Genomic DNA, 26,453 nt, shown 5'->3' with positions numbered 1-26,453 from the left:
TGAGTGGACTGTAACAATGTGTACTCACTGTACAGAAGTTATAGGGTGTGGAATTCCAACAATGTGAAGGGCCTACAGAGATGGGGACTAGGGCGTTGTCCTCATGCCCTGACATTATGGTCGTGTATCTGAACTACTTTCGAGAAGTACTTTCACTCTAGTCCAGGGGTGGGCAAACTTTTTGACTCGAGGGCCACAATGGGTTCTTAAACTGGACCGGAGGGCCGGAACAAAAGCATGGATGGAGTGTTTGTGTGAACTAATATAAATTCAAAGTAAACATCATTACATAAAAGGGTACGGTCTTTTTTTTTTTTTAGTTTTATTCATTTCAAACGGGCCGGATCCGGCCCGCAGGCCGTAGTTTGCCCACGGCTGCTCTAGTCAATGACATGAGCACACAGAGTAATAAGGTACCCCTCCCCGCATCAACCCAATGACTTTATTTTGTTTATTTTTTATTTGGTGACAAAGATGCCTAAAATCCAGGTCTCCTGATAACAAGTCCCAGTGGACTTACTGCAAACCACATAGCCTTGATTACCCAATAATATATGGAGGAAGAGCACTGGGAAGTACTTGTTGCAATTTGCTATCCCCTCATCAGATATTGATTAAATCTTGGACAGAGATCTGAATTCTTGAAAAAAAGGATAGAAACATACCTACAACATTAAACATGGAAAAGATTAGAGATCCTCTCTCTTTCAGAAAAGTCATAACTTTATTATGACTAATAAATGACTTTATTTACTATGACAAACCTGGGAAGTTTTGGACCAATGGAGGTGTTTAAATTCATGTGAGTGACTTCTCTGAGAAAATCTTCAAGACACAGCAGTTTAAAATGCAAAGCAAAGGTGTCTGATTTCTCACCCTCTTCTTTGCTTTTCCTTTTCATAAAACATTTTCACCCATCAGTCATCAACATGAACATTTATGAGAAACATGCTGTCAATGTTTGATGTCTAATTCTCCTTCACGTTCAAATGAAATGAATCAATTAACTTGGCGAGCCTCCACACCACAGAAATGTTAGGTATTTCTCGACCTGAATTTTCTCATCATTCAGTAGACTGTGATCAACACCACCCTGTAACAATTTCAGGTGAGAGAAATATTTTAAAGAGGAAATGTCAAGAATAATAAAAAGAACCAAAAAAAAGTATGACAAGAGTAAGCAATTACAATTATGCTAAGTGAAATAAGTCAATCAGAGAAAGATAAATATCACATGATCTCACTCACTTGTGGAATATAATGAAAAACATAAATTGATGAACAAAAACAGATCCAGAGACAGAGAAGCATCAATCAGACCGTCAAGTCTCAGAGGGAAGGCAGGGGACGGTGGGGGAAAAGGGGAAAATTTCAACCAAAGGACTTCTTTTTAAAAAAAATATATATTTTATTGATTTTTTACAGAGAGGAAGGGAGAGGGATAGAGAGTTAGAAACATCGATGAGAGAGAAACATTGATTAGCTGCCTCCTGCACATCTCCCACTGGGGATGTGCCCGCAACCAAGGTACATGCCTTTGACTGGAATCGAACCTGGGACCTTTCAGTCCGCAGGCTGATGCTCTATCCACTGACCAAACCGGTCAGGGCACAACCAAAGGACTTCTATGCATACATATAAACATAACCAATGGACACAGACACTGGAGGGGTGAGGGCAATGGGGGGATAAGGACACATATATAATACCTTAATCAATAAAGAAAAAAAAAAGAGTAAGCAACGACATGGGTATAACACTGTCAGGAGGCCTGGAAAATAGAAAAACCCGCAATTCCTAGAATTACAGCTTCCTTCTTATGCCATTTCATCCTCATTCATTGCATTTCTAGGCACATGACTTTCTTTTTATTAGAGGAAGACACCTCTACTGTTCTCCACCTCAGAGCTGCACATGGTCTATTCTTTCTGGCCAGATAGCTTGTGCTATTCATTTTTTCCTAATCTATAAATTTCCATTTTTTTACAATCCATAAATTCTTCAGGTGTCAGATTAAATGTGACTCTTTGGCCACTATCCCCCCTCCCCACATGAGGTTGGGTCTCCTTAGCATTGCCCACTTGTCACAATTGTGTTAGATATTGGGGAGGGGGCCAACAATATAACTCTTTGTTTAGCAGTAGCCTTACTTTCTAGCTTCTAAATTCCATAAGGATAAGGTGCATCCTTTGCTGCTTCAACAATCTCTAATGCTTGGTGGTAGCTAGATGCTAAATAAATGTGTACTAAATAATTAAATCCATGAATTCTTAAAGTGGGGTCCAGTACAAGTTGACTTGGCCACACATGCAATGCTATCCATGGCTGAAAATACCCCAAAGGGGGCATTTTTAGAAGGATAGAAGTTGACCCTGAATCTGTTAATATTGATCTACACTTCCAACATATATTTTATTGTTCCAATTTTCATTCTTATATCAGGTGAGGTCATATTCCAAAATACAAGAAAGGAAATATTTTATTGTAAGTGTTATCAAATTAATTAAATGAGTTTTTCAATAGGCTATAAACCTGGGGCTAGCCATAATTTGCAGTGAGTCAGAGTCATAAACAATGTTAATTTTATTTCCTTTACTGCTAGTGTATTGCAAGCTATCTAATGTATGGCAAGAATGAGCTGGTTAAAAATGATGGTGGGTCTGTAAATGTTTATCATCCTATCTGTGAAGCTGGAGTACAGCCAGTTCTGAATGCTAATGGAGAACCAGAGGAGAGGAGCAAGCCAGAGACCACCCTGACTTTGAATCTAAGAGTTTATTTTTTGTTCTTTGTTTTCTTATTTGCTGTAATAGACACGAGGGGATTAGCTTTCTTCTGAGTCCTTTTATGTATCTAATTGCTATGACAACTCACCCCCGTGGGTTTCCTCTATCGCTTCTCTTCTCCCTTCTGGCCCTGGTATACCCAATCTCATAAACAATGACCCTTACCACAGTCTGATCACTGAACCCCAGCATCACACAATGAAAGCTGTGGGCGACTAGTTGAGAGATCAGGCTCTAGTCCAGGTCCTGACATTAGTTGTTTGTAGGATCTTGAACAGCACTTAATTCTGTCCACCTCACTTTTTATACGTAAAATGAAAAAGTTAAAAGATACTTTAAGATTTCTCCTCCCTATACTAGTCTTCATTTCCCCCTCAGAGAAATCACCCACTCATAACATGGTTTCACTTAACTGAAGTCCTAAATCTATCTTTCCATCCCTGATCTCTCTCACTGCCATCTGTCCATATGCTATTTTCATTCAAATGTTCCACTAACATTCAAGATGTGAAGAGTGTACACATGCTGGTGGCAGAGCATATTGGTACCACTCTTTTGGAAAGCAATTTAGTGACGTATCCCAAGAGCCATTTAGTAAGATATCTCGATAAAACATGCTAATCCTCTTTGACATGGGAATTCTATTTCTAGGAATCCTTCATTAGGAAACGATTCAGAATATTGTTTTTAAAAAGCCGTAAGAAACATAAAGTTCACACACACACACACACACACACACACACACACACACCCCGCAAATGACCAACAGCTAGGATATAATTATTCATATTACAATGCATCATTTTGATAAACTGGTATGCAGCCATTAAAATTATATTTATGAAGGCCATTTAGCACCATGAAAATACATACCACATTATGTATAATTTAAGAGCAAGTGAAAAGAACAGAATACAAATGATATGTTAATGTAAGTATGAAAACAAAATAAGTATATTAAAAAGACCTGCAGGATATTAAAAAATGAAAGTATTTGTTGTTTCCAGATATTATATTATATTATAGACAAAAGGTATCTTTTATTTTCTCTGAATTTTCTACACTTTTCATTATGTTTTTATATTACTTGTGTGACTGAAAAAAAATGTTGAAGCTGATCTCATTTTCTCCCTTCCTAACATCTGGCTCCTCCCTGGCTTCCCCGTAGCTACCAGTGGCCATGCATCTTCTCAGTCTTTTAGCACTCTGCCCTGGAGTTCTTACTTTTCTATTTCTCTTTCCTTTCAGCCTCCTCATGCAGATAGTCTTCAGGTACAAAGGGATTCTTTTTCCACAGTAGAGTTTAGCCTTTCCCACACTTTCTTCCTGAAACAAGGCTCTCAACCACTCACACCACCTGAATGCATTAAAAGCCTCACATATATCCACCGGACCTTCTTCTTCAGATTTTTAAAAACCCATTCCTCAGACATTTAACCTTTGCTTTCTATTATATATCAATTTCAAAAGTGTGCTTCATTTTGGGCCTTAATATATTCCACCATAGAACGTCTTTTCAAGCTTATTAACCTATCAAATGTCCCCTTCTCAGATTCTCTACTCTGACCAGATTTACTTACTACCTTCAGGTTCCAACAGAGTGAGAAATATAATATCAGTCACAGAGAAAACCTAGAAGGTATTATTACAGTCGTGGTTTTATTGGCAGAGAGGACAGGAAATGGTGTCAACAGATGGCAGCATGCTTACAATAACAGGAGGGCACGCCAAGTGGACCTTGTTTCCTTCCTTTTTTTTTTGATAGAATCACAACCTTAGATCAAGGGAAAGATTTTAGAATGAGTCCGACAAAGTGTCTCATAACATTCTTGTGGACAAGACTGAGAGAGGTGAGCTAGGATGATAACATAATTCAATGAATTAGCCAAAATTTGAATAACTGTACCTAAAGAGTCTTGGGTAAAATAGAGGTCAACCTGGAGAGAAAATTCTACAGACACAAGGTGGGCTTTCTACCTGCTACTGATCTAGGCAACATTGTGTTATTAAAAATGTAAATAAATGCCTAGAAGCTATTCTTACTCAATTTGCCAACTGAAATAGCTGGAAAAGGTAGTAAAATGAATGGCAGAAAAAGGACTAAAAAGTCTTAGAACACCAGAAATTTCAGGCTGATACAAAGAAATGGAGATTAAAGACAGATAAACATGAATTCGTTCATGCAGGTTACGAAAAGTTGCCTGCAAAATGAGTGAGACCTGGATTAACAAACCTTCACATTTTTAGGGATTTCAGTGGAATGAATCTCCAATCTGAGCCAGAGCATCATGTGGAAGCTAAACAACTAGCATTATTCATTTTAGGGTGTGATAAAATAGATACACGAGACCTCAAGACAGGAAAGTAAATATTTCTATTCCATTTGGGAGCCATATTGTCATGAAGAAAATAGATAATCCAGAGGCCAGACAAAGCAACATGACCAGAAGGAAAGCATTTAGAAACCAGGGTAAATGAGAAACAAGTTGAAAGAAGTGGGGTTGGCTTAGAAAAGAGATAATTAATCTGGCCGGTGTGTCTCAATGGCTGAGTGTCAGCTCACGAACCAGGAGGTCACAGTTTGATTCTCCGTTAGGGCATATGCCAGGGTTGTGGTCTCAATCCCCAGTGTGGGTGTGCAGGAGGCAGCCAATTGATATTTCTCTCTCTCATCGATGTTTCTACCTCTCTATTCCTCTCTCTTCCCCTCTCTAAAATCAATAAAAATACATTTAAAAAATTTAAATCATGGATAACCAAACTGAATATCTAAGGCCACTACAGGCTTCTGCCTGTTTGAAAAAAAAGAAAACAAAATAGATAATTAGAGAAGTGACAAAGTAATTGTGCTCATAAACTGTGGTCAAGAAGCTCTCTGTTGCCCTGGGACAATAAGAGCAAATTATAGGACTGGGGATTTTAGCTCAGTGTAGGAAAGAGTTTTCTAACATTAGCCTACCCCCGCCACACCCCAACCCCACAGTAAGCATGGCCATCCATGTGCACAGGTGGCCCGGAAGATAACCTGTGAGGGGAGAGTTTCACAAGTGTGTCTTAGATTGACGAAGGTTTGTGAACGTTGCTTTCGTATACCCTGGATGTTTGAAATTGTGGAATGCTGTTAAACAAGGTCGTGACACACAAAAATGAATTCATCTTGCTGCCGAAGAATGTGAAGCTAGGTGGATTTTCTTCTAATAGTTTCTCTGTGCCTTGCTTGTGTATCCGAAGCACCTTTTTATCACTAAAGAACTCAAAACATGAAGACAAGATGTTGAAAGAGAGGGAGGCAATCCTGAGTTATACTCATCGGCTGCTCTGTCTCTTTGATGTTAAAATCAACTGCCCAAAGGAGCAGAACAGAGAACCTTCCATTCTTTCAATTACATTCTTAGGTCTCACAGCATTTTTCATTTGAACCTAGAATAGGAAAGACCAGCAAAAGATGTGACCTTTGCATGTTAGAAAAGGTCATGGCCATAGTCACAATTTGGTTTTCGTAAAAATTCTTCATAACTTCAACTATGAGACATGCAATAACTTCACATCAACTTGCCATTGTGGCTCACAAAAATATATTTATCACATGATTGATTTTATTACTTTTATTTTTTTAAATATATTTTTATTGGTTTCAGAGAGGAAGGTAGAGAGAGAGAGAGAGAAACATCAATGATGAAAGAGAATCATTGATTGGCCACCTCCTGCACGTCCCCAGTAGGGGACTGAGCTCAAAACCTGGGCATGTGCCCTGACTGGGAATCAAACCGTGACCTCTTGGTTCCTAGGTTGATGCTCAACCACTGCGCACACCAGCCTGGCAATACTGCTTTTCTTAAAGAAACTTGCAGTTTTGCAAGGAAAATAAACCTCAAAAACTGTTTATAGTTCAAGGTATTAATTTAAGAAATAAAATATGAGTAATTGATATGTGTTTCCTAAAAAGTTATAAGAGCTCCAAAGAAATATAACTCAATATAACTCACCATGAGATGGGAAGGTGGAAGAATGTTGAGGGAGGAAGTGGAAGTTGACTTGGATCTTGAAAAAGGGAGAGTTGAGGGGGAGAGAAAGAAAAGATGCCATTACAGAAAGATGGAACTGTGTGAATATCTGTAAAGAGCTTCCCTCAAACAAAATACTGGGTTATTACTAGTATTATGTAAGTGATATTGTCGTTTATCTTAAGGACCATTTTCATCAAGAAGAGAAATTTAATGTTTATTAGCTGTCCTGGTGAGTTGTGGGAAAAAATATGAATGGGAAATATTAATGTAATGCCTTATTTACTTATTTACACCTTATTATTCCACAAAGAAACTGAAGCAGTTTTCAAAAATAGAGGACATACATTGGATAAAATAAATTATTAAGGAAAATGATAATAAAGCCAGGAGTAAAAGCAGCACACACAGAAAAGCAGATTGTAGAGTCCAGACTGGTTGTTAGTCAAAGTTTGGGGGCTAGGGATGGGAGAGATTTAACCTTTCTAGTATTTGCAAGATTTATCATGCATCAGATTAAAAAGAAAACAAAAATCTTGCAATTCAACAGCCTAGCCTTTCCTAATACTGAAACATGAGAGAAATTTCTCCCTCGAGATGTCATAAAGAAGCCACTGAATGCTTTAGGAGGTGCTGGCCTCAATTCCATCCCCGACCCGATGGTTATAATTGAGCAATTTCACATGCTCTTCCTCAGTGGAGGACAAGAGCATCACGCTGAGGCACAGTTCAGCTACAAAACAGTGTGGCCCACCTGCCCAGCCTCCCTTGTAATATAAGAGTAAATTTAGAATATGTGCTAGATTGGAGGGACTCCATGTTCTTCAGTTCATATTGACTCATTTATTTACTCAAAATGTATTGATTGCATGCAAGGTGACAGATGTGGGGAGATAGCCATGAATAAAACCCGACAGCCATTCTCATGGAGTTAAGTATTCTGGTGGTGGGAGAAGGATCACAGACAAATAAATACCTGTGAGGTGGTGATAAACACTATGGGGAAAAGTAAGGCAGGGTAAGGTGATAGAGAACAAGACAGGCAGTGTGAGGTTAATATTTAGAACCGTTAGTCACAGACAACCTCTCTGATATGGTAATGTCTGGGCTAAAACCAGGGTGACACAGGGAAGGAAACTAAGATATGAGAGAAAAGTGTTGCATGCAAAGGGAACAGTTAGTGCAAAGGTTCTGAGTGAGAAGCATGCTTGGCATGTCTGAGTAGCTGCAAGACCACCAGTCAGGCATAGGCAGAGTAAAGGTCTTCTTATCAAAATAAAGGACCCAGGATGAGGTGAGAAAAGGGAATAATGATGGAGCCAATGATTTCCTCAGAAAATCCCTGCTGTGTCTGTTTCAGCTTAAGCCAAAGGCAGCTGAGGTTGCCAGAGTATATCTTAGAATATCACCATCATCATTTTAGTTTAAATGTTGTGCTACAGCCTGCATTAAAATCACCCATTCTAGACATGGGCTTTTTGCTAAAGCCCGCCTACATTATATGTAGAGTATTAGAGCATGACAACTAGACTTATCATTTCTGATACTTAAATATTCACAGAATGTTTTAATTTTGTTTCCCAGTGAAACCTGCAAATTGCACCTCTATGAACCTGACATGTAGTACCAAGTCATTCATTACATTTAAGCCAACTGAGGGTACAGGGCATCTTTCAAAGATGCTGAGTTTGATTTTAAAGACAATCTGGTAATTGCACGAAAGCAGAACCTACTGTCTATCGAGGGCACTTAAGTGTGTCAACAAAACTTATCATCATTTTAGAGAAGACAACTTACATTTGTTTCCCCATAGCAGGGGGCAGGCATCCAGGACATGGAGAAGTGGTACCAAATCACTTAGACACAGGTGAAAAGAAGGAGCGGAATGAGATACCCCTCTTTGATGCCAAGAGAAATGTTGTTTCAGGAGCCTGTACTGTAAGCCTCTGTGACCTTCTAACCGATATTAAGACACTGGGTCTATAAAATGAGTGGTAATTGGCTCCATATTGACTTTAGAGATCTCAGTACATTAACAATTCCCCCAGAAAAAATGTGATAAGTAAATAGTAATAAAACCAGCAAATACTGTGCATTGTTTTTGATAGATTTTGTCCTGAAGTGATAGAGAATATGTCAAAAGGCCTATAATGAACTTTTTAAAAAAAACCCTCACCCGAGGATATGTTTTTGTTGATTGAGAGAGAGAGAGAGAGAGAGAGAGAGAGAAACATTGATTGGTCGCCCGCGTATATGCTCCTCCCAGGAATCAAACCCACAACCATCTGTTGTATGGAATGAAGTTCCAACCAACTGAACCACCAGGCCAGGGCACAACGGACCACTTTTGTCTAAGGACCACCTGCACCTCACAGAGAATACTGGAGTGAGAATACTACACTTGTGATTTTTGTCAAGAAGAAAACTGACATAGAGATTAATTGTCCAATATGAGCTTATAAACTCAACCATCAGTAGCAAAACTCTGTGAAAAAAAAATTAAGTGAAATGAAATGGAAACAATCACCTGCTCAGCCAGTAATGAAGCGAGGCTTGAATACGCATCTGCAAAGTCCGGGCCATATCGAATGGAATCTCTCAGTAAAGTGACAGCCTCTTCTTTTTTCTCCTGGGACCTGTAGATTACAAGAGGGAGAAGGGACATCTTTTAATAAAACTTTATTGAAACCTTCTGATTAGACTTTAAGATCTGTTTATGTTAGCAAAGATTAACTGATTCCCTCGGGGTGTTGTTGCAAATGAATTGAACTAACACTGTCTCGAGTCAACAGTTTCTGTCTCTGAATTCTCGGTGGAAAGAGATGTTAAGACATAAATGAAGCTGCAGGTTATTCAGTGATTTTTCTACCTTCTATTTCCTGCTGTGCACTTTTGGGGAGTTGTTATTTCATATTTTACAAGTGTGTTAGCCAGAAAGGTAAACCTTCAGAGGGAATGTGGGGACCTTCCCTGGGTGCACGGGAGCCGTAGCGAGGCTGTGGAAGATGACTTGCGGCCCTGTAGTACCAGCTGCATCACTGCGGACTAGGCGCCTTATGGGGGCCGAGCCACGCCACCCATCAGGGACAAGCCAGCCAAACTGCCCATGTCAGTCTTTGTTTTTCTAACTAAGAGAGATACATTTTTTACACATAGTTTATAAGATTAGGAATATTGTGACTATGGCTGGCTAAGAACAATCGGCTATTTTATCATCATATTTTAATGCAGAATTGAGGCTGAATCTTTGTTCTTCATTTTAATCTTCTCCCAGGGATTATGCTTCTGGTTCAAAAAGGACTCAAGGCCCCCACATTATTCCCATTATTTGGGGTGACAATTCTCTCTCCTCTTAGTGCCTTGGGGAAACACTTGGTCATTTCCCTAATATCAATATCTTTGAAGCAAAAAAAATGTACACTGGCAATGATCAACTTCGCTGCTAGTACAGTTCCACAAACACCGATCCCTTGCTAAGTGACAGATATTGTAACTGGCAAAAGAAGTGGAAGGAAGACTGGAACTCGTGGAACTACAGAGTGCAAAGCCAAAGGGTCCCCCCGTCTTTTCCCATTACCAATGCTGAATCATGTGCCTATGTTCTTTCTATTTAGAATCAACAATGGTTTTCATCAGCAATGAATATCTACCATATGCTCTGGTAAATTTTCACATAACATGATTAATTTTATTCTTACAACAATTCCATGCAGCAGGTATTAGTGTCTTATTATACTCATTTTTCTCTAATGAGAACATTTGGATTCAGAAGAGTCAGGTGACTCATCATATTCACATAATCCATCTTCTGAGTCAAGAGCCAGTGCTCGTCTATCACACCACTCCCGCTTATTCTCTCTACTCATAAATCTACCTCCGCGACCTTGCTGCTCAACATGTGATTCATGGACCAGTATCGTCAGCATCACTCAGGAGCTTGTTAACAATGCAGAGTCTCAGGCTCCAGCCAGACCCATTGAATCAGAGCCTGCACTGAAAACAGATTCCTGGGTAATCTGTACCCATGCCGAGATTTCAGTGAATTATCAAAGGCAGTTGAGAGTAGCTCCTGCGATGAAACCCCTACAGCTTCAGTCTCTGCAGGACAAAGCTCTACAGAGGGAAAACTAATATTGACTCCCCGTGTCCGAGTTCCACGTGTTAGAAGCAGCAAGCATATCACAAGGTGATTTTACCTGGGAGATAGTCTTTTATCACAGACCTCGAGGGAAAAAAAGTCATGTTTCCAGCATAGACCTTGCATTTAACTATTCAATTGAACCAACATTTATCACTGTCTATGATGTGCTGGCTATTCTCTGAGGGAGGTGGCTGTCCATGACATCCTCCCTTTATTGGGGTCTAGCTAACTCCTACTGGGCTCCTCTCGATGCAAAATATCAAAGCGTGACACCCATGTCCTTAAGTAGATCGTCCTTGGGATGTGGCTTGAAAGTTGCATGGTTATAAAAAAGTTGCTTTACAGCTCTCTTGGTGCTGCTTTCTTGTTGATTAATTCATTTAGTCAACAAACACTTAACGAGTGCCCATAACGCTCCATAGAAGTGCACACATGTACTTACTCCTGCATTTCTATTCTAAAACATTTCTTGAAGTATTCTTCCAGGGGCACAACTTAAATAAAAACTTATTTTTTAGCCCTGACTGGTTTGGCTCAGTGGATAGTGTTGACCTGTGGACTGAAAGGTCCCAGGTTCGATTCCAGTCAAGGGCATGTACCTTGGTTTCAGGCACATCCCCAATAGGGGGTGTGCAGGAGGCAGCTGATGGATGTTTCTCTCTTATCCATGTTTCTAACTCTCTATCCCTCTCCCGTTCTCTCTGTAAAAAGTTAATAAAATATATTTAAAAAAACTTATTTTTTAATCCTGGTAATTTTACTATTGATTTCATGGCTAGCAGAACTCTTCCTCCAAGGATTTTTTAAATCTTTATTAACATTCATTTGGAAATCCTCTCCAAATCCAAAGGGGGTTATGGACTTAGGAAATTAAGGCTGAAAATTAAGTCCCTCAGGACATAATTTAGCTTGGATATTCTTCAAGATCTGCAGGGGAAAAATGCACACACACAACGATTTGATAATAAAATTTAATGATTTTTCATTTGTCATGCCTCATATCAGTTAGAATGGCAATGTAAGTCTTTTATATAAGAACACAGTGCGATTAATTACGACTGAATATAGTCTACGAACCTGTATACTTCAGGTCGTCCATTAACATTCTTGTGACACAACAGAAAAGTTAGCATCAAGGTTACTTATAGGGAATGTGGATTCTTTATGAAAAACTGCATTTCTATGAATCTCTCAAGGGACTGACTGACACTTTCAGGAAACCTCTGTATTTCACAATTTCGTTAGTATATGAGCACTGCAAGGTGCAGCTGTGGGGGCAGACAGGACATTTTCTCTAGGCTCTGCACTCTTAGGTGATTCTGCTTTTCCATGGGAGCCTTTGAGAATCCGTCATTACCTACCAATAGAGCAGTGGTTCCCAAACTTATTTGGCCTACCACCCCCTTTCCAGAAAAAATATTACTCAGCACCCCCTGGAAATTAATTTTTTTTTAAATTTTAATAGCAATTAAACAGAAAGATATATGTATTAATGTTTCTACCTTTTTCGTAAAATATAGTAAAGAAAGGTGTAAATTAGAAACATTGAAGTTTGAAATTATGAAACTATTTATTGAACTCAGAATAGAAAGGTAATACAAAAAAAGTTAAAACAAATGCACCTGTGGCCATCACTGCCCCCCTGGATCGCTGCAGCGCCCACCAGGGGGCGGTAGCACCCACTTTGGGAATCACTGCAATAGAGTGAGGCACATACCACCTTAACTGATATTTTACAATGCTTTTTACAAAAGCCCAAGAAATTCACATGTGGTAATTTTATTGCTGTTTTGTTTCTGAAAGGGAGAAGAATAGTAGGCATATTTATATAGAAAGAAATAGAAGATATATTTCTTCTATAGTCTCTCCTTTGCTCACACTTTGGTGGGAATTTATGAAATAGGTGTGGCTTTGACACAGTAACTTACATGGCAGATAATTCATCCATATGGGACTCTCCTTGGTCATAAAGTTACCACATGAGAACTGAACTTCATTTCAACCTGTTTCTGAATAGCATCCCTTTTCATATTTACATTATGGCCCATGTTTCCCTGATACTTATCCCATATTAAAAAATAGGGGCAAGCCCAGATGGTGTGGCCCACTGGATGAGCTTTGACTTATGAACCAGGAGGTCATGGTTCGATTCTTGGCCAGGTCAGGGCACATTGCTGGCTCCATCTCCAGTAGGGGGAGTGCAGGAGGCAGCTGATGAATGATTCTCATCATTGATGTTTCTCGCTTTCCCTCTCCCTTCCTCTCTGAAAGCATTTCCCCCCAGAGCATGGCTTTCAACACATTTCCTTATATAAAAATATTCATTAATATCCTACTGCCTACCGGTAGACTTATAGTTTAAAACCCTCTATGATACAATTCTGACCAATGTTTAAACATACCCAGGTATCCACTAGTCAGCCCAGCTAGACTGGGTGGCCTTTGACATCTTTTCTATAGAACCTAAGAGAGCACCTACTCCTTCTCTAGCCTGACTGTACCTTAAAACTATGCAGGGTGCTTTTCAAAAGACCTTCCTGTTCTGAGGTTGGGCCTCTTAAGAGGAAGCTCTCCACAGGAAAGTGACGGCCATCCAGATCCAGCTCCCAGCAAGATGGCCTCATCAGAGCTCGAAACATGTAACAAAACCAGAAACCACACATATGCTACCTTTTTTATATTTTGCTTTTCTTTTTGTATCTCCATAACAAAACAGGTGTTAGGGAAATCACCGTTAGAAGCCCTATCCTGGCCTCCAAAGGAGCAGCTGCTCTTTGTTCTTCAGCTCAATCTAAGGAGTAACTGGGCCCCAAATTATTTTTCTCTTCCAAAGTCCTGGCAGGCACAGCATGTGAAGGGTTCCCAACACTGCCCCCCGGCGGGAGGGTATAAGCCTGTGTATCAGTGAACGTGCCAACCAGGCAAGTTTTTCAAGCTCCACGTTTTCCAACAGTTGTTTGCTGCAAATGTACTCTCTGCTAAGGACAGAGTGATTCCTTTGCATTATTTATTTTAATACTTTTTAAACGGTGCAAATTAGGCATAATTATCTTTATTGTAAATACTAGCAATCACCACCCCAACAATACAAAACTGAGATTTGGAGAGCTCAAGTGGTTTGCGCACAGCTCACAGCTACTTTAACACCAGGCCCATGGGCAGTCCACGCTCCACACTTTTGTGTCCACTCTCTCAAATGCTGTGCACTCTGTCTGTGACCAGTTTTAAATTCCTTCATAGACAGGACCCATGCCTTATTCATCTTACTTACTTCTATCCCAGTGATCTGCACATAGTAGAAATTCAATAATTGCTAAATTATTTTTTAAAAGCCATGGTTTTACTATTCTCTTTAGTCCTAGATTTTTTTTATAACTCTCCTGAAATAAACTTCCCACTATTCTAATAAAAATTTGACAGATGAGGATTATGTAATCCATTTTATAGCTCTCTTTCTACACCTCATTCAATATTATAGAAGTGATCCTAAGGAAGGCAGAAGCACCCAAGGCTTGGAATCATAAAAAAAAAAAAAATTACAAGTTTAGTGTCCATTTACCAGCATTGAGCACTTCTTACTTACCAAGCACTGCTAAGTGGCTTCTCTACCTTAAGTCTACATAGTAGTTAAAAGCACAGACTCAAAATCCAGGACTGGGTTTGGACTCTACTTCCACCATTTGCTAGCTGTGTTTCTTTAGGCAAATTATTTAACCTCCCTGTGTCTCAGGCTCACAGTAGGTACTATGTATATTTTGGCTTTTATTAACTCATTTAATGTTTCTAAAATTCACCCATTGAAACCTATATCTCCCTTCCTTACAATTAATTTTTAAAACAAGCAGAATGCGGTGTTTTTGAAATTCCCTCAAAAGTAATATGCTTTCACACTTTAAACCATTCACAAAAAATTAGGTAAGATATGGGAATGATATTAGATATCTGATATCACAATTGATTTTTAATATGATAATCATCATTAAGTACACCAACAAACAGCGTTGTACGAAATGTAAAATAACACCAGTAACAGAGGCATTTCCCTGGAAACCTCATTCCAGAGGCAAACACGGAGCTGAGGAGGCCTACATGGCAGCCCACAGTTCAGAGTCCACTCAGCGAATGGTGAACCCACCCAAAGCAGTGGGTCTTCATTTTTAAGGGTGATGGCTAAGGGCAGGAAAGAATCAGAAGCAATTTTGACTCTTCTTCAGCCAAGTCAGGAAAGCTTCTTAGAAAAGAAAGGCTTAAGCAGTTATTTCCAAGTAAAAAGGTATAACAAGAGATGCAAACAATTTCAGATAGATACAATGAGACTCCTTAATAATGGGAATTACCTATGCATTCTGACAATACAGATCCCCACTGGGTCAGCAGGAGACAGTGGTAAAACTTCCCAATGCATTTGCTCTGGCTCTATAAGAAGCTATTTAGGGAAATCAGTAGCCCATTGTCGATGTGAACCCCATCTACAAAGAGCTACTCTGTTATCCATTGACACTGAATCGATGGGTCCATTCGAATGGGGGCAATAGGGAAAGCACCTGTGCCTCTGAATTGACCAAGCATGTGATTTAGGTAACCAAGTCCCCAGGCTGTTTCTCTGAATTCAGTGGAAAAAGCTTGAATGAAGGAATCCATAACTGGTGAACACATTGACCAAGTGAACCTCAGTACATACCCCCGTCCACTTAGCCATGGGCATACTTTCTGTGGGATCAAAGGGGCACGGAGTCCCTTAGGAAACTCATGTCACACTAAGGATCCTGAGGACAGTCAGTGCTTCTGTTAGGGGTTCCACTGGCACTGATGGAACTGTCAGGGACACCTGGACAGGTGAGGGAACTAGGTGGGAGTAAGACTGCACCAGGGTTAAGTAATGTCTCTTGCCCTCAGCATCCTGCACTTCCTTACCTCTCAAATGAGCCACCAGCTGATGACTGAATCCTCCATGACCTAAAATATTCCATCTTTACTTTCCTGTGAGTCAATAGTTCTCAAATTTTAGTGCTTAAAAATAATTAAGTGTTTGGTAAAATGCAGGATCCCAGGCCTCATAAGGTCCAGTACGTCCTGGGTAGGACCCTAGAATCAGTATTCTTTCAAAAATATATATATATTGATTTCAGAAAGATAGAAACATCAATGATGAGAGAGAATCATTCATCAGCTGCCTCCTGCAGCTCCCTACTGGGGATCGAGCTTGCAACCCAGGCATATGCCCTGACTGGAATAGAACCCTGACCTCCTGGTTCACAGGTTGACACTCAAACACTGAGCTACACCGGCTGGGTCAGTATTCTTAATAAACCCCTCAGGCAATTCTGTTGAAGGTGGTCTTCAGTCTGTGCTTTAAGACACTGATTACCATGTGGAATTTGCCTGATCAATTGATCCTTGATGTAAGGCTAACTGCTACAGGATTAAGAACGCCTAAAAAGAGAGAGAAAGAAGACCTCCTGGGACAATCTGAGCCAAAGAGAAAGGTCACCGTGGCCAGCTGATCGATACCTCAGGATGGCCAACGATGTGGCGGGGCTGGAGGTGGAGGGGTACACTGGGGAATACTGCAATCGGAAGCGGCAGTTTTCCCTCTCATAGAAGCTCTGCTGTGAATGTCCTCTAGTTTGCATCCAAGTCCTAGCTCCTGTGCTATCCACATAGTCATCACATATAAATAAAAAGCTCCTACTATGCTGCAAGCAAAATTCCACTCTCTTAAGTTTCCCCCGGGAACTTCCAAAAGGCTAAGATTCCTGAGAAGGGGTTCCTGGAACCAATAACATCTTCATCATTGATTCCATAAGAGAAACATCAAGCAGAAATTAGATCTTGTTCATAATGTGCAAATCTTGCCATTAAACATTTGTAGTTTCACAGGGAATTTCCCCTTCAGTTCTACAGCAGTGAGACAGTTCCTCTGGTGTGTTAAGTAAAAACATTTGCACCATCTCACTTTCCTGGCTCTCTCTCAAGGACAGATATTTAGCAAAAGCAAATAAAACTTCACCACGTTTTCTTTAAGTAATTAAGGACCTGTTAAGTGTCAATTTAGAAAACTTTTTGGACTCCTGTCTAAAATCTCATGACACATTCATTTAAACTGGAAGCAGATGCTTGCTTTGAAAAAGTATTGACATTTTGGGAGAATTTCGGAAATGCCAGTAACAGAAATAAATGGATTTGGCAATCCACTTGGCAGTAGTACAATTTCCCATTAACCACAGTTGTGAACTTGGAGGGCTGGGCTGCTCTTTTAATTTCTATTTCTTTGTTAGGGTGTTTGTTGTTGTTGGATCCAAAATCTGATGCTTTCACAAAGGAAAGGAGTATTTTTTTTAATGGGAGGGGAGCTGGCTGATAGACTTTCCAGCTCTTCCGAAAAACTGAATCATGCAAGTCAAATTGTAACTGTCCCACTGAGACGATCTTTTCAAAGCAAACATTTTTCTGAGGCTCTACTACTATCGTTCCTGTACAGTGAACTTTTAAAAATTGGATCATCCTTTCTGATGCCTCTTTTATGATCAAGTTTACTGAGCTCACCTCTGGGCGATGCAATGGAAATAGTGCATCTAGGTTACTGGCGTTCACCCTAGTGTTTCCGCTTGACGTTTTATGGAAGCTGCACAGAACTGTCTGGAAGACGGATTCATATTGTGCGGTGGTGGTAAAGAACGCATCTTTTTCCTGAACTCCAAATCCACACTCAGCATTAAATAGACCACCTGCCCTCCTCCCAGGGTGGGTTTGCAGGATCAGACTCAGTCGCTGTGGCAACAAAGGGAGGCAGCTGGGGTGCCCGCCTGTGTGGGGTGAGTGGTTAGGCTTTGGCTGTCGTGAACACCTGTGTCCCAGCTGAACACTGAGGAGATGGAACGATGGGAAGTTCTGATGTTGTCTAGTCACAGCAGAGATGGAGACACGGCTCATGTGAGGACCGGGCACAGGCAGGTTCTGAGGACGTGCTCCTCCTGAGTCCCCTCCTCCTCCGCTCCTGTGAATGGCTCTTGATGTTCTTTGTCATCAGCTCAGAGCGGCCGCTGCCCTGAACCCCAGAAGCAGGATGCATGTCCCACGGTGGCCTGGCTGCTGTGTGTAGGGAGCCAGCTCTGAGCCACGAGCGCATGGAGGTGGGCTGGGAGGGGATGGGGATAATGATCCCAGGCCAGCATCTCTTCAAAGTGCAGGCAAATATTTATTAAGTTCAGCCCTTCAGTGATTTGAAGGAAGGTATGGAAATAATGCTCTTAGACTGGGGCCTGGAGGAGAGGGTAGCTGGGAATAGCCTGATGTGGACAGGGTTCACTTACCCCTCAGGTAAAGGGCCCCTTGGAGGGTGTAGTTGAAGGCACATCCCTGGTTTTAGGCTCAGGCTGACGGCTGCCTAAATCCCGACTCCGCCCTCACCCGCTGTGTGACTTGGGTTAGATGCTCCATCTCCATGAGCCTCAGTGGCCCAATCTGTGAAATGTGCACATGAATCTCTACCTCTCCAGGTTCCTGTGGGGGTGAAATAAACACTCACGGGCAGTGAGCTCATCAGAGTGTCTGGCACGTGGGCTGATGCAGGAAATGCTAGGTCCACGGGCTCCTTTCCCTCCCCCTCCACCCAGAGTCCCACCTGGAATTTCTAGGGCAGCCTCACGGATTGCTTTCTCAGCAAAGGCAGGATGTTGCTCGAATGCAAGGATTGCCTCTGAAGACAAAAGGGACCTTCACGTTCCTTTGTGTTCTTCTACTGACACTTCAGTTAAGAGATCAAAAACTTGGAGTCATGGTTAAAACCACGGATTCTTGCAGCTCGAGAGCTTTACAGCATCACCCGGTTCCGGCCCTTATTTCAAACATGAGTGAACGGAGTCTCAAGGAGGTTGAATATTGCCTTAAGACCTGTTCATCTGCGGGGGAAGAAAATGTATTCCCTACTTCTCATTCATAATTAATTTTATACTAAGAAGTTCAGCTTCAAATTAGAAGTGAGAAATTATGTCCCTGGGCTAGTAATAATTAAAAATCGCTAAAACTTATTTCATCTTTACTGGGGGCTAAGTCCTATGTTAAGTACTTCCATGCATTCTCGTGTCTAGTACGTACGAAGGATGTAGTTACTAGTATTATTTCCAGTGTATAAACGAGTAATGGGAGGCAATGCAAGTAAAGTCATTTTCCTAAGGTTGCAGGCTACTACATGGGAGAGCTGAGACGCAAACTCACTGAGGCCTACAGGTGATGGACCTGCGGTGAGTGTGGCAGAGTGGGCAGGTTCTTGAGCCAGGAGGAGCACTTTGTCATGCAATTGTCAGTCACTAGTGTTCTTTTCACTTGGAGAAGGAGAGGCAGCAAAAAGGTTGAGGGCAGAGAGCCCTACAATGCTGCCAGCAGGCAGGTGGCAACATGGTGGGCCTGCTAGAGGGAGGGGACCCTGGGAGGGAGGCTGGCAGAATTGGTGAGGGGTCACGAAGAAGGGAGGGAGCCTTCAAGGCAAGCTTCATCTCCCCACAGCTCCGGACAGACCCTGCGGGCCACAGGCAGGTGTGAGGCCGAGGAAACACACAGACAGGCCTTCTTCTTCCTGTCCTTCTGCTTCTCCTCCTGGACTCTCCAGCAGTTTTAGATCGGAAAGCCTTTAAATAATCTCTAACAACTTATGTTCCACATTCAATCTCCGTGTCAGGGCAAAGCTGAATTCCTACAGGATTTAAGATCGAAAGTTGAGGTGCCTGGCCCCCTAAAATAAGATGTTATGTGCAAGAAGAAATTTCCAGTGATTACCCTCATTTCTCTCTCTTTTTAAAATATATATTTTTATTGATTTCAGAGAGGAAGGAAGAGGAGAGAGAGATAGAAACATTAATGATAAGAGAGAATCATTGGTTGGCTGCCTCCTGCATGCCCCCAACTGGGGATGGAGCCTCAACCAGGCAGTGCCCTTCACCGGGAATCAAACCTGGACCTCCTGGTTCATAGGTCCATGCTCACTACTGAGCCACGCCAGCAGGGAACCCTCATTTCTCTTTTAATTGATTTGTACCTTCTTTAAGCTACATTTCTAGTCAAGAGTTGTTCCAAGTCATTCCCCAGCACAGAATAAGGGGACTAGATTGCAGATGCAGCCGGGAAAGATGAGGAGGGTTAAGGAGGGGGACAAGTGCTTTTCCTGACAGAGGAGACTGCTGGGAACTCCTGTCCCTCCCAACGCAGTCCAGCCTGTTTAGTTACGCTCTGTCAGAAATAGGTATGCAAGGAAAGAAAATGATGACAGTCCAATTTCTTCAAGGGAATGTAAACAAAACCAGGGGATCCTTAAAGCATGCTCTCCCGCACAGCGCATCCTGTGCAGGGCTGTCTCCCGGCCTCCGCGGGGTTTACTGCAGCCATCAGGGCCAAGAGGAATGAGAAGAGGGACCTTTCCTTGCAAACCACACTGTGGACTTAAAACAACTTACTCATGCCCAGTTCTTTAGTAATCACAGCGTGAATGAGCAGGGTTTTGGTAGGGGAGAGATACTTACAAAAATATTTTCACAATTAGCAATGTGTTTATATACAAATAACTCCCAAGTCCTGAGGAAGTAGGTAAACATTCTCATCATTTCCCAGATAACTCCATTTTGTAAGACACTGAATATAAGTTTATAAAAATGAGAATAAAGCATATATCAGATGAACTACAGGAGTTCTCGCTTTGAAAACTTTGTAATGTTTTTCTCAACTGTAGTTTGCACATGTGTATTTCTTGTACACTGGCAAGTCCTCAGTTTGGCCCAGCCTCTGGGTTCACACAATGTGGAAGAGGAAAAGAAAAGGAGGAAGGTGTCAGGATTGTGGAAAGTCCCGGATGCCATGGCATTTGGACTGCATGTGTGTCTGTAATGGATAATCAATGAATTTCTCAGGTGCCCTAAATTTAAAGGGAGGGTGGAAGTAGAGTAGATATTGGAAACAGAAGAGAAAAACAACATGTTGTAATATAGCAATGAACTAAAGAGCTGCTAAAGCAGTGGAAGGTGGTCAATGGTGTCATATTCTTCACTTCAGAGAAATCAAGGGGAATGAGAGCTGAGAGAACCTTGGAAATTCATAGCTGATGTTCTAGACCACAGCTCCACTGGAATGCCGAATGAACAGGTGGGAGGGAGGAGGAGCACCATGTGCTAAGCATTCCTCTTGTCAATTTGATCAGAGAAAGGAAGGGGTTAGGAGAACAACTGGCGAGAGTAGCTAAACCCAGAAAGAGTCCCTAGGGTCGTAAGTTTGGAATGGGAAGAATCTGAAGACTCAAGAGAGAACTCATGATAATGGATGGGAGGACAGGAAAGAAACAGAATCAATAACACATGTGGGTTTTACACTAATGACTACTGAGGGCTGAAATAAAAAACACTGACAACACCAAATGTTAGGGTGTGAAGCAAAGGGATCGCTCACCATAGTTGGACTGAAATGTGGTACAATTACTTTAAAGAACTGTTTGGCAGTTTCTTAAAACATTAAAGATACAATTCTACTCCTGGATATTTACCACAAAAAATGAACATAAAAGACTGGGATGTGAATATCCACAACATGGATATTCATAATAACTCAAACCTGTAAACAAACCAAGTATCTATGCATGAAAAATTACAAAGTAATTCATGTATATACAATGTGATACTACTGAGCATTAAAAAAAATGTAACATGTAACAACCTGGATAAGCCTCAAAAACTTACGCTAAGAAAAATATCCAAACAGCAAAAAAGTACATAGTAAATGATCGCCTGTAAATGAAGTTCTAAAACAGGCTAAACTAGTTTATGGTGAAAAAAATAATGACTGCCTCACAGGAAGGGAACATTACTCAACAGAAGCACGAGGGATGTTTCTGGGGTGATGGTAATACTCTATGTGTTTATTTGGGGGTGATTACAAGAACATGTAAAACTGTCAAAACTCATTACACTGAACACTTAAGATTTGTGCATTTTTTACATGTTAATTATGCCTCAATTTTACAAAAACATCTAAACATAAAATATGAAAGAGGCAGCACAATTCATCCTTCCATGAAAGAACAAAAGAAGAAGGGAGTTTTGAGGTACGCAGAAGGAAAGCTGCAAAAATTCACCCTAAATGACTTGAATATTGTTAGTAAAAGTAAGGGATGATGTTATCTTCTGGTTATGGGTAAGGACACTGAAGAGGAGGGCAAAGAATACATGTATCAGGAAGACAGAAAATATGTGGGAGATATAAGATCATAAAGGATGAATCTCTAACAACTCTACACCCCACCTCATCCTGTTGTGTTCCACAATGCTATCTTCAGAGTTTTGTAAGAGTCCCATTCAACTCAGATTTGTGTTTTAGAGTAGAGGAGGGTCTAGGGCAGGGGTGAAAATTGCTTCTTGGACGATAGGGGGTACAGTGAAAAGTCATCTTAGATATTACAATGATTTGTTGTCTCCCAGTGCTCAACCCCACCTACAAATCGTATTCTTGAGTTTTAAATTGGGGTGGAGGGTAATTAGAAAAAAATGCTTTAAAAAGATGGGTGATAATGAAAAAAGTTGAGAAATACTGATTTAGGGAAAGCAAAATGCAGGCAATGGGGGTACCTTAGGTCAGGGGTCTGGTCAGGCAAGTAAATGACAGTTAAGATATGAAGGAGTCTAGGTTGATGTCACCTACATTACTAAAATAGATCAGATAAATTAGAGATGGGATTATAAATTATGAACATAAGAATCAAGAGAACAGAGATTCTAACAATGGTTTGTTGTCTCAATGCAGGGCCAGCAGCAATGAGAAGAATAAACTTGTCATGGAAGGCATGTCAACATTAAGGTCTTAAAAGAAGATAACTGAGCACAGAGCAAAGCTAGGAAGCCGCAGGCCATAATCATGACCCTGTCAACAGGCCAGTAGGAGTGACAGAGAGGAGGATGGGAAGGTTAAGAGGTTAAGGTCAAGGAGGAGCATTTCAGAATTCAGGTATTAAAGAATGAAAAGGTCTGAAAGGCAGAGCAGAACTGGAGGGCCCTGGAATGAAGGCAGCAGAGTAACTGGGAGGTTAATGTAATATTTGAATTTGCTAAAAAGGGTTGGGAGCAAGAGAAAGTCATTGCTCTGGTGCTCAAGTCCCTGCGGACGATGGGACACTGTACCAAAAACTGTGAGGTGGCAGTGATGAGGATGGTGATGATGTGCATGAGATGCTGGGCTGGGCTGGGCTTCTAAAGAGCTGGGGAAAGAGACCTGGAGAGAGACGGGTATGAGTTGGATAAAGATGAAGGGGAGAAACTGTAATGGGGTTGGGACTACAGGTAAGTAAAGCTGGATACTCATAGGTCATCCTGGGGTAAGGAGTAAGATTTCACCTCAGGGGAGAATGCAGAACTTGACATCCTAATGTGGTGGGAAGAACCTCAAAACATTTTTCTTTACACAGTAGCCTGGCATTTTGGATTCTCTGGGGCCTCAATTAAAAAGTACAGAAGGGAAATACTACTATCTTGAGTGTATTAAAGTCCTTTTTGTGAAATAAAAGGGGGAGTGGTTAGTATCAAATCCATAAGAAAATGCATTATTAACATTTAAACTTATTTCAAAGATAATGGTTACTTGCCCTTCTTTTTGTGTTATTTTATTCTTTAGATATTCAATTTTCTAAAGGATTGGACTGAAGAAAATCAAATGTATGCTGTTATCAAATTCATCTTCTACATCGTTCAATTATTGGACATTCTATTTCTTGTCTTCTGAGTTTTAATTATAAGATTTATTGTAACACCCGTGTGATATCTACAGCCAATCATATGAATGGAGGGTACTTTAGGCAATAATATGATTTTTGGAAGGGAGGTATGATATGATTTTTTAAAGAGGTTCTTTTCATATTGTGTTTCAAACAGCAGCCACTATTTAACTCAAGCCTGGAATTTAAATATTCTATTATACTCTTTTGAGCCATCAGGGACTTTTACTCTTTTCATCCCTAAAAAGGTTATGCTAATCTTGTCTATTTTCTTTTACATGTTCAGTTCCAAGCAAGGCCAACAATAATTAATATAAATTAAGAATGCTGGCATGGAAAGCTGATCCTTATCAATTTGTCACACTGTAAATGTGCTGCACAGACTCAGAATAGATTAACTTCAAAGTCCAGTAAAATGGTCTTGAAAGAGGCCAAATATATTTAGTTAACACTCAGTACACTCAGTGAAGTCTACTGCTATGAACAGGTTGAAAGCTCCGTCATATAATTCCAAGAATGCAAATGGAATTTGTCCTAGTGCCATAAGATTTCTGAGATGCTGTAAAAGCATCACATCTTATTTAGAACTTCTGGCCTGGAAAAGACTCAGGTTTCTCTCGAAGTCAAGGTCATTACTTAAGGCCTGGCTGTCCAATATAGTAGCCACTAACTACATCTGGCTATTGATTCCTTGAGATATGAGTAGCCTGAGATGTCTTGTAAAATATACACTGGATTTCAAAGATTAATTATATAAAAGAAAGTATACCATCTCATTAATATTTTCAAATTTTTAATTTTAAAATTAATATTTAAGATTAATTACACGTTAAAATGATAATAGTTTAGATACATTGGGGTTCGATAAAATATATTATTAAGATTAATTTCACCTTGTTAGGTTTTGAAATATTGCCACTTGAAAATTTTAAGTTACAGATTCTGACTCATTTTCGTTTGGCAGTGCTGCTGTGGGCTGTATCCCAATTTTGAGGTGAACCACAAGGGGGCAGTCGAGGGTGGTGATGAGGGGCAAGGATACTGGGTCAGACAGACCTAGGTTCAATTCCCAGGTCTTCTATTTCCCCCTAAAGAAACAAATCTAAACTGTTCATATCTAAAGAGATAACTTGGGTTCTTAGAATGACCATTAAGTTCTATATTACAAAAAAGGGTACAATTTTAAAAGTTACCTGTATAATGAGAAATAAATAAAATTGTAAAATGAATCAATCAAACCCAATTTATAATTTTCTTTTATCCTCTTTTTGCCTTTGACTCATGGCTACTTAGCAGAAAAATACTAAGGAAAGCAAAAGTAAAACTTGGAGTTATCTACATGTGGATTAACTCTGCTGTTTTCTGAGCCACCCCTCTCTGCTACTGAGGGATATAGTGTAAACAGCCTTTACTGTTTGCTTAAGAAAAACAGGAAGGACCTTCCTCTCAAGAGGCAATCGTATACCATTAAATAGCTAAATATTAAGTAATTTTGGGATACAAGAGCTATCTGAGCAGCATGAGTAACGGGATATGAACAGGATAAAGTCCAAGGGCAGGAATTCAATCCTGGGTCTGCCACAGCCTAGGCCAAGGTCAGAAGAGATCTCCAAACCTTGGTTTTCTCATCTGTAAAATGGGGATGAGGATAATAATACCTCTCACAATAGACTGTTTGCAGATTAAATAATGGATATAAAAACACATCTGTAAACTGGAAAGTATTATATAAATGTTAGCTATTATGATAATTTTATTCTACTGGAAACTAAGAATAATACACACATAGATGGCCACCTTGTTCTCTGGTATAATGTGAGAGAGCAGAAGGTAAAGGAGAGTGGCTTTGTACAGACACTTAACCCCTTAGGACCCTCCTCCCCTCTTTTTCCACATCTACTTTAATCACTGAGAGGGCCCCATAAAAAAGCACTTAGAAAACTACAGTCCTATACAAATGCAAAACATGGTTGTTGGTTTGGATAATCACCAAGAGTTGATTTTACTGAAAGAGAAACAATCCTGTTAGGTATCCCTCTCACTGTGAAAAGCAGTCATTACCATGCTCCAAAAATATGTCCTTGTACTTTTAACTCACATATACTAATTCAAAATAATAGTCAGTGGCACTCCTATGGGAATTGAAAATAGAAGGTTAGAGTGTATATCTCTTGTTCAGGTCTTGACAGGATGAAATTTAAAAGAACCTCTGCCTTTTTCAAGTACAGGCACATTCAACACAATATGATAATCATAACCGCAGGATATCACTCCTAACAGGGACCCTCATTTCAAAGACAGGCGTTTAAAGCTGGCTTTTTGGGGAAAACACTCATCTATGTGATTTTTGAACTCGATATTATATAATCCATGTAACCCAAAAGACACTGACAGGCTTGTACCCAGACTGAAGTTATCTGGGCCCTAAGTAAAGATACATACAGATGTAACATGACATTAAAAATGAGTCCTTAGAACTTCACATAAAAATAAGAGCTCATAAAAATAGTAAAGTAAAACACCCTATCAACCTGTAACTTGTTATCTACAATAATTAGAACTCATTTCTCCCAAAACATTTGATTTGTTCTTGTTTCTGAAGGGAGCTTGTTAGTACTAATATCTATGTGTACATATAACATTCAAGGAGTAAACAGGAAAGTGAAGAAGGTGCATCATAAAAGTTACTGAGGCAATGAAAACAATCCTGTTAGGGAGAGGTTAGAGGAACAAAACACACCATTAGCCTCTCTAAAGTTTAGAGGCATGGAAGCCAATTC

General features: G+C 40.4%; 1 protein-coding gene across 1 annotated transcript in view; it reads right to left on the bottom strand.

Annotated features, from left to right (window-relative positions):
* Positions 1-26,453, bottom strand: part of TMTC1 (transmembrane and tetratricopeptide repeat containing 1) — a 227,269-nt gene that overhangs the window by 20,274 nt on the left and 180,542 nt on the right. The window contains exon 12 of the mRNA XM_023752313.1: positions 9,318-9,426. Coding sequence (XP_023608081.1) covers positions 9,318-9,426 — 109 coding nt within the window. The remainder of the gene's footprint in view (positions 1-9,317; positions 9,427-26,453) is intronic.

This window comes from Myotis lucifugus, unplaced genomic scaffold (assembly GCF_000147115.1).
Source record: "Myotis lucifugus unplaced genomic scaffold, Myoluc2.0 scaffold_30, whole genome shotgun sequence".
In the NCBI taxonomy this organism is placed as follows: Eukaryota; Metazoa; Chordata; class Mammalia; order Chiroptera; family Vespertilionidae; genus Myotis; species Myotis lucifugus.
Note: the sequence above shows the minus strand (reverse complement) of the source record. Positions and strands in the feature narration are given on the sequence as shown.